This window comes from Aegilops tauschii, chromosome 7 (assembly GCF_002575655.3).
Source record: "Aegilops tauschii subsp. strangulata cultivar AL8/78 chromosome 7, Aet v6.0, whole genome shotgun sequence".
Lineage (NCBI taxonomy): Eukaryota > Viridiplantae > Streptophyta > Magnoliopsida > Poales > Poaceae > Aegilops > Aegilops tauschii.
In genome coordinates this window covers 149,057,413-149,067,203 of record NC_053041.3, presented here as the reverse complement: position 1 = coordinate 149,067,203, position 9,791 = coordinate 149,057,413, and the positions used below count along the sequence as shown (strand labels likewise).

Sequence of the window (9,791 nt, the reverse complement as noted above, 5' to 3'; positions counted from 1 at the left end):
CAAGCCCAAAAGTTGCCTCTCCAGACGGGATTGTTCACCGATTTTGTCCCCGTTTGTTCTCATGAGATCCTCTAAAAATAAAGAAGCATTTGAGAGAGGATAAAGCTCATCTAGGGCCCTTGGATGGAGGAGGAGGATCCACATCAACGGTGGAGACTTGAGGAGGCCTCTTATATAAACATCTCCAACCCTAGACACCATATTAAGCCATCATCATCTACCACAACTTTGGGGAGCCGCCGGGAGGCTCTCCCCGTTGGGGGAGGCCTCTCCCTACATAGCTCCACCACGCCTCATCACCACCACCATCATCTGGCGCAGGTCCTTGCTAGGCCGTGTGCGCCGGTATCCATCTCCCTCTCCGTCTCCATATTCACACTTGTAATTTGTAAGATTGAACATGTTGATGACATTAATGAATCGTTCCTCTTTGTGTGTCTATTCATCTATGTTTGAGTGACTGATCCGGTTCTAGGATGAGGTATGACCTCGTACGCAAAATTAGTCTTTGTGGCATGATCTAGTATTTACTCGCGTTGCACGTAATGTTGGGAGACGCCCTGTCTTGTGATCTTGTTATCACCTACGCGTATCCTTGTATTAGTCCACTGCCACTAAGATGCCCTTCTAGTACTAGTGAGACCAAAGCCTAGACACCGCTTTCTCTCTATTCAATCATATAGTTACAAAAACCCATTTTTTACTTTATGTTCTAACTTAGTTTATTTTCACACTCTAACTTGTAGTATAGTAAAAAAAACTTTTATTCTCTCTTTCCTAGCAACCGGTAGAATAGACTATTTCCAAACTACGGGTTGGGTGTGAACGCGCTACGCAGACAACGTAGTTGCGGGGTTGGTACTGTCTTCCTATTCACTCCTTGTGGGATTAGACACTTACTTATCATGAAAAGCAATAGCCCTGTGCCCTTGCAGGTCATCACCATCCCAAGCAAAAAAAATAAAGGACACTTCCCTGAAAAAGTTGAAAGTTGGCAACCACCCATGGATTTGGCTAGCCATGGTTTGTGTTCGTATGGTGGAGGGGGTGTAAAATCATGGGAACCACCATTAATGTGTTTAGCATGGAAGATATCAGAAACCTTTGTCGTTAAACCATTGACATGAAAAGTACACCTCTCAAAATAAATTTATCTTTGTTTTAAACCAAATGAGCTCTGACATATGTTAATCCATGCTTCCTTCCGTGAAGGGGCTATCTATTTACTTTATGTGTTGGTTCAATTCCATCTTTCTCTCTCTCTCTTTTGTCACCATGTATTGAGCATGGGGGGCACTCTTAGCTTTGAATGCATTCTTCTAATAGAAATTTGTTGAGCATTGTATAAGTATGGTGGTTATCTTCAAATTGGGATACCTGGTTGTTAATTCATCGATTGCTTTATGTTTGCAATATAATCTCGAAAGATTGCGAGATACTTCATACCACTTTATGATTTGTTGAACTTATTGGAATGATGTTACTTGTTATTAGAATTATCATTGCCTAAGTGATCAAAGTTATGTTCTATTCTAGCATTCAAACTTCATAAATTATTTCTTTTATCATTCACCTACTCGAGGACGAGGAATTAAGCTTGGGGATGCTGATACGTCTCCAACGCATCTATAATTTATGAAGTATTTATGCTATATTTACAATAATTATATATGGTTTTGGTGCACTTTTATATTATTTTTATGGGCTAACATATTAATCCAGTGCCCAGTGACAGTTCCTATTTTTTGCATTTTTTGGTTTTGCAGAAAATCCATAACTATGAAGGTCCAAACACAATGAAAATTTATGGGGATTTTTTGTGGAAAATAAGAAACACCAAAAGCTTCGGGAGGCAGCCAAAAGAGGTCTGAGAGGAATACAAGCCCAGGGGCGCCGCCTAGGCTCCGCCCCAGGCTTGTGGGGCCCTTGAGGCTCCATTTGACCTAATTCCAAGTCTATATAGTCTGTGATTTCCCGAAACCCTCAGAGCGAGACCCGAAACAATTTTATCGTCGTCGCAAGCCTCTGTTCCCAAGCGATCTCATCTGGAGCCCTTTTCCGGCACCATGCCGGAGGGGGGAATCATTGGGGAGGCCATCTTCATCATCCTTGTTGCCTCCATGGTGATGCATGAGTAGTTCATCCCCGGGCCTGAGGGTTTGTACTAGTAGCTATGTGTTTGATCTCTCTATCTCATGTTCTTGATGGGTTTTGATCTTGATGTATCATGGGATTTATTAATATAGTTGAATCTTATGATGTTCATCTCCCTCTATCTCTTTTTGTGGAGAATTGAATCTTGCTCTTTGAGGTTTCTTCTTGTTGGATTGAATACTGGGATTTGAGATTGCATGATGCATGTTTAGTATTAAATTGAGGGGTCCCATGGTGATACTGGGGGTCTCTAGGTGACATAAAAGTTGAACGGTATGTATCATATGGTGTCGTCGTAGTACGATCTCTAGGACTATTCATGACACTTTGGGGGTGGTTCACAACATTGATTGGAAAGAAAACTTTGAGGTGGTTTTGATACCTACATGATTTCATCCTACTTCATCCTATAAAGTAGGAACTTTGGAGTGATTCTTTGTTGCACTTTGAGGGATTATCATGGGGTTGAATTATGTTAATGATGTTGAGAGATTACACTAGTGAAAGTATGAACCCTAGGCCTTGTTTTCAAGCATTGAGAGGCCGTTTTGCCTAGTTTTGTTACTTGCTACCTTGCTGTTTTTATGTGTTCAGATTATATAAAGCTATTTCTACCATCCTTATTGCACATCTATCATCACCTCTTCGTCGAACTAGTGGACCTATACAACTGACAATTGTATTAGGTGTGTTGGGGACACAAGAGATTATTTGTCTTTGATTGTATGGTTGTTTAAGAGAGAACCACCTCCATCCTACACGTCTCGCAGATTGATAAACCTTAGGTCATCCAATTAAGGGAAATTTGTTGTTGTCCTACAGAACTCATTGCTTGGAGGCCCAACAAAGTCTACAAGAATAAAGTTGCGTACTATACATCAGTCACTTTCCATGGATGCATCAAGAGAGACTCGGTTCCAAGCGGTACAGATCAACACATCTTCGGTGTTGGAATATTTTGCGGCTCTTCCCTCTGCATTCTCAACGAAACCCTCCTCTTCCATGTCAAGGTTCTCACCATCATATGCCAAATCATATTCTGGCGATGGAAAATCTTGAGAGAGAAAATCTTCATTGGCAACATTTTTCATGCACATAAATGTACCATCATCAAGACTACAAGTGCCATACACATGATCTCACATTCTATTCATATGAACATGACAAAAGAACAATAGAAAAGTTTATGATTTTTTTTACTTTGGGACATTTCGTCGAGCATGTTGGAGACAGTGGCCGTGGGTGATGGCGGCAACGAATCAGCAGAAGCAATCGCGGTTGCCTTCGTCTTCTTCGGCCGGGACAGGGTCATGCGGCGGTTGCATCGTCGCACCGCTACGTGACCTGACCAAAACAACTTTCTTATTCGGCGGCGCACTCGTTCTGGTGGCAGACACGAGACGGGGGCGCAAATCCGGCGTGAAATTTTGGGGGTGGCATGGCGCAGGTGGCGGGAGACGCGGGGGGTGCTCATGGCGAGGTGCAGCGGAACAGGGTGTCAGTATAAGTATTGGGAAGAGCGACTAGGAAAGTCAAACGATGTTTAGAGAATTTCAAGAGGGGCGTGCGACTTCTAAAAATTTATCACCACCCGTAATTCATCATAAGGAACTGCTCCTAGATGGGACAAATACATAGAAACAAATGAACGTCCGTTACAGGATAGGGTAAGCCCTGACAGTGTCGGTGAGAAGTGGTGTTAGGCCCACATCTGATCACGGGTGAGTCCGAAGGAATCTTCTGGAGGCTTCAAGGCTGACCTCAATAAGAGTCCGCAACCAAAAAGGAAAGGCACAAAACAGGCATGACTCAGACCCCTAAAAGGAGACAGGAGGAACCACGACAAAGGGAGGTCAAACCGTCCACGACCAGGAGACCTGGAAAGGAAGGCGCCACACCGACTAAAGCTGAGTATAAGTACCTACACATCAATATTGACAGGGGAAAACTTTTACCCCGAGATCGAGGATGCCGAAGACAATGGCCTAGGTCTATACCTAGATTAGGTATGATCTTATACACCTCGTCGATATCGGCCACCAAATATCCAAGCGACTTTGTGTAAAAGTCACTGGACCCCCACATTGTACTCGTTGATATTTATAATTTCAGACAAGCGGGATTAGGGTTGTTACTCGCATCATAGATGCATGAACCTGGGTAAAATCTTCTCTATGTACGCTGATGACTTGATGGTATGTACCGTTGTCACAAAAATCCACTGATGTAACTGGGCTGCTGTTCGGTTACCTTGCAATGTACCGTCGACAGAATGATTTAAAATCATCTTATAATATTGCCAATTGCGATTACAATCATGGGTTAGAAAATGGATCTTATGCATAGAGTGGCTATGGAAATGAAGACCTCCTTCCTGATGAAGTGGAACAAACAACCTCCTTCCTGATGAAGTGGAACAAACAATCTTCTTCCTAATGAAAGCTCCTCCGTTTGTCTCAAGGGAATGGACCCCGTCTCGTGCGATCGCTGGTACAACCGAGTGCAGTCGTACCGATGCTCAACTTGTGTGATGGATTGGATGCTAGTGACGATCCACATATGGAAAATGCTCCATTTTCAGAATGGGTCATGGATTTGTGTCCATTTTTTCCTTTTGCCCACTAGATCGGCAACATATGCCAAACCAAGGGGATTTACCCATCTTGCATTTAAATAATGATTAGTATGCATCTTGTAGTGATATTTCTAAGAGAGACCTTAGTTATATCAAGATTAAATTTTATAATTTTGAGTGTAAAATGCATTCGTCAATCATCAAAACAAGAAACATCGAACAGTTGGTGGCCATGGCCGATTGGACCGAGAGGGCCATGCGCCACACCTCCGCTGCCACCAGACGAGCTCACAGTTGCCCCATGGACGAATGATCCGCAACCGCACCCAGCTAGGACAAGAAGGTTGTGGTTGCCGCATTCTATGCTACATGAGCTACTCGCTTTGGCATGCAATCGAAGGAACCACATCCACGACTAGCCAGACCGATATGGGAAAGATATCCACCTCTGCGGTCGATCAGACTATATCGTCGATGGGCCACCATCCGCCATGAGCGACACCAGCTAAACCTAGTCGCCCTCGCCCAAGTCCGACCACATCTACTCTGGGGGGCGTCTCCTTTGGCTCATTGCCAATACCACGTCAGACACCGCCACATGCCCATTGCATGCGTCGTCTAATTGACAATATGATGGTTGATTTAGATCGAAAGAAGGCATTGCTGATGGAACTGGAAGTAAAAGAATACAAAATATGAACCGCAAAAAGAGGGATACTTATAAAGATGTGGAAATTTTGCAAGCCCGACGCCATGGATGAAAATTTCTGTAATGGCGCCAGGAATCCAATTCCTAGTGAAAAGAATTGGTGATCCATGAGAGCTTAATTGCCAGTGCATGAGGAGGGGATCACATGTTTAATGGTTGTACGATTGCCATCCATGCAAGGGAGGTGGACAGATAAAATGCAGGGCACACTAAATCGATCTATTAATTCCCATGCATGTGGGAGAGCGGGAGCGGTATCCGAGCGATATTTGCAAGAGATTTTCCGGAGTAATTGCGAGTAAAGGGTATGTAACGACTTGAGGTTGCCCTATTTCAAAACTCCCCTCTAATCTCATGTTCGCTCCCTGGTTACGACAAATTAGCCGTCCAGTCTTAGATACCCGAACAAAGGGAGTACAATTTGTGTACGGACCTGATTGCTCGCATATGTTGTTTTTCTTTTTCTTAAACAAGCGAAATGCACTCATATTAGTTATGACATACAAATCTGGTTGCTCCAGATTTGCAAATTTAAATTGAGTCTGAGTGATTATATTAGATCCGATACGATCTAAAACCAGGTCAATATGTACAATCTTAAAGTATTCACATGTAAAAGTTATGGTTTAATTTTTATATGTTGTACAGTCGTTCGTCAAAGTTAAAAAATTTATTTGTAAAATAATGCTTGTTTGATGACCTAGAGAACTTGATGTATTCCCTTCAATCCATAATAATTGACGTCGTTTATACTCCCTTCGTCTGCAAATATCCATTACTCCGATAAGTATTTCCGGACCAATGTACTGTATAAAGTTACGTGGTGGGAGGAGTATTTTTTATATTATTCTAAGATGATTATGCTTCTAGTGAATTTTATTTTTTCTACTAATAGATCTGGAACCTCCTGAAAACTTCAGAAGAGACGGCGGATTTCATCGTCTTGCCACCACGGATCCTTTACTCCACCAAGCAAGCAAGGCGCACGATCTCGCCGCGGCGATCTTCCGCCCTCGTGGCCGCGCCGCAGAGAATCCCGTGCGCGTGCCGGCCGCCATTATTTTCTCCGGCGTTAGGGTTAAAAGATTGCCCAGCTCAGCTACCGCCTCCGTCAGTCAGCTGGTCAGAGCCCATGGCATTTCAGATCAGTCAAAACAGGAACCGATAGGAGGGGTGGGCGGCCGCAAATTATCTTCTCCTCTCCTCTCCCACGCGGTCTCCCCCTCGCGGTCGCCGCTCGGGTCAGGCTGGTATCCCCCCTAAGCCAGCCGCCGGTCTCGCCGGCCTTCGCGGACCCAGCGCATTGCCGCCCCCGCTTTAAACTAGCCCCCTAATAAGCTGCCGTCTGCAGCATCTCCTGCCGTCCTCCAAGCAGGGGCAGCACGAGGAAGTCCTCCCCTTTCGTCCGCTGCCACTTGGACGGCGAGCTGCTGGAGCTTTCCCACCTCCGGCCTGGTAAGATCCGACTTGTTTTGTCAGATTCTGCAGATAAAAACGCGTTCTTGTGGCTCCAGCTTTTCGGAACCGCATCCAGGACTGCGCATTTGCGGTTCTTGGCGGCGGCGCTGGCGCTGGTGCCCTCCCCTTTGGATTTATGCTGCGTTTGGGCTCAAGATTTGGGTTTTTTTCACCCGTTTTATCTCCGTCCCCGATTTGGTACTAGTTTTAACTGTCCGGGTGTTTGCAGCGGAAAGATTCAAACAGTGGACGGGCTACGGCAGCAAAGATTTGGAGAGCTGGGGGAGCACACAGGGATGGCGTTTGCGGTCTCCGACGAGCTGCTGGGCACATTCGTGCCGATTGCGGTGTACTGGCTCTATTCGGGGCTGTACATCGTGATGGACAGGATGGAGATTGACGACTACCGGCTCCACCCCAAAGGGGAGGATGAGGTGAAGAACGTCGTCTCCAAGTGGACGGTCGTCAAGGGTGTCCTCGTGCAGCAGGGGTTTCAGATTGCCGTCTCACTACTACTGTTCACGGTAAATAATCCTCTTGACATTATCATCTTACCATGGAAAGCTTGTTGATGTTGTTGAAGCCATGGTAGACTGATTCGATGTGCCGGTTTAGCTTCATAGGATGTCCACATATAGGGTGGTTAGAAAGATTATTGATCTATTTGGGTTAAAATTCAGTTTAAATGACATGACACAGTGAACAATTTTGAAACATAGGCTTTGATCAAGTCTTTGACAGTTTCTGAATGATGGTTAAACCAGCGTGTTCAAACCTTTCTGTTGAAAATAACAAGCAAGTTCAGACCCTTCTACGGAATAGCTTGCTGTTGGCAGTTTTAGCATGAAAAATAGCTGAGTAGCAAACAGTCTAGTGTTGACATGGAGATTGAAAGAGAGTCTTAGATTAATTATGGACCACGAGGATGTAGTGCTGTTTTTGTCGATTGAATATGTATTAACTGTTAGCTCTCTTGTCAAGAGTCACAATGGTCGTATTCACATTGGGGAATTTATTTGAAGGCAGTAAAGTGGCTTCCCGCGATTTTATTGGTTGAAGTAGATCTTGGAAGACTTGAAACCAGTGTATGTTGTTGATTTAAAACTGAGGCTTAGATTTATTTTCCGGTCATTTTGCTGTTTGTTTTGTAGATGGATTAGTGAACTATGCACCTAGGCCTGGCTTGTTTCAAACATTTTAGTTCTTCATTTAATGAATTCCAGAACTTCTGGTCGTGCTTTCCAAAAGGAAATTGAGTCTTAAATAGTACGGATATATCTCCATTATCAGTGGAAGTTATTTTTCTCTCTTTGAACAAAGTCTGGCTTTTAACACTGATTTTAGAATTACCTGATGAAATTTCATACGCGGGTACTGAACTAAGTCTGCAATGTGCTAAAATGCAGATAATTGGTGATGACAGTGGTACCGTGAGAAAGCAGCCTCCCGCCCTGGTGATAGCACTGCAATTTATCATCGCAATGTTTGTTATGGACACATGGCAGTACTTCATGCACAGATACATGCACATCAACAAGTTCTTGTACAAGCATATCCACTCGAAGCATCACACTCTTGTGGTTCCATACGCGTTTGGCGCTCTTTACAACCATCCCCTTGAGGGCCTCATTTTGGACACGATTGGTGGCGCCCTCTCGTTCCTCGTCGCCGGAATGACTCCTAGGACGTCCATATTCTTCTTCTCATTCGCAACCATCAAGACCGTCGACGATCACTGCGGCCTGTGGCTTCCTGGGAATATCCTCCACATGCTGTTCAGCAACAACAGCGCTTACCATGACATCCACCACCAGCTCTACGGCAACAAGTACAACTTCTCGCAGCCGTTCTTCGTCATGTGGGACAAGATCCTTGGGACCTACATGCCATACACTCTGGAGGAACGCAAGGGAGGAGGTTTGGAGGCGCGCCCTGTTAATCTTGGCCTCGCAGCGCAGAGCAAGTCTGACTAAGCAGTTCGCTTTCTCCCGGTCAACACTTGCCCGGTGAAGAATGCTCTACCTGATCTTTTCTAACTACATTTGTGTTGTAGAATTCTTTTCCTGTCCATATAGATAAAGCATCCTGCTGGAATGCCGTTGTGTACCAAGGTATAGCAAATAAAACACTGTGTAAAGATGATCCACTCTGATTTGCTCATGTGGGTTGTGTGTGAGCCTCATGCTGATGATGGCCAAAGTGAGCTGGTATTATTATTAGCATCACATACATTATGCATCAGTGTGTTGCGTTGGCCCTCACATTCTTAAAGCTTCTCTGTGCTGTCATGGACATTGTCTCTCTGACTAATGCTGATTCCTGATGCTTGGGCTCTTTTAGATTTTAAAAGGAGCTGTTGTTAATTTCTGTATGGACCAGGCTGTCTGATGGACAGTGCCAGCCTGAAAGAACGTGGTTCTGTTTGTCTGCAAGGCTAGCATTTGGCAAGCCATGAGCACACAGAGGTGACCTAAAAGAAGCAGAGAACCCACAGGAAAAGGCAGCCTCCAAACTACTTCAGGGCACACACAGCAGTTTCTACTGCGGGCATGTGTATCTATGATATTTTTATGTTTGAATAACTGCACGCATGTGCTTAGTCAAATGGGTGCCATGTGCATTCAGTATTCTTTTGCTATTTCAGGTTGCTTGTTGGAGAATAATAACAAATCTGGTTCCCTGTTGTTCTCAAGTGTACCGTTCAGTCACAAAAGAGTGCTGTTTTAGGTGTACGTGAGTGAACATTTCTGGAGTCTTGCTATCGATGCATATTTACAAATATTTGGGTGCAATACTGAGCAGTATGAAACACACACAAGTGCACCATGAAAAAAGAGCATCTGTTTCCGCAACAACAACAAAATCTGAAAAAACACGTAGATGTGCCCCGTGTTA

At 44.4% G+C, this 9,791-nt stretch overlaps 1 protein-coding gene across 1 annotated transcript; it reads left to right on the top strand.

Annotated features, from left to right (window-relative positions):
• Positions 1 to 6,356: 6,356 nt before the first annotated feature.
• Positions 6,357 to 9,157, top strand: LOC109754190 (sphinganine C4-monooxygenase 1). The gene is made up of 3 exons (XM_020313108.4): positions 6,357 to 6,893; positions 7,126 to 7,420; positions 8,303 to 9,157. The coding sequence occupies exons 2-3, from the start codon at positions 7,193 to 7,195 to the stop codon at positions 8,867 to 8,869; spliced, it is 795 nt and encodes a 264-aa protein (XP_020168697.1). The 5' UTR covers positions 6,357 to 6,893; positions 7,126 to 7,192; the 3' UTR covers positions 8,870 to 9,157.
• The last annotated feature ends 634 nt before the right edge of the window (positions 9,158 to 9,791 follow it).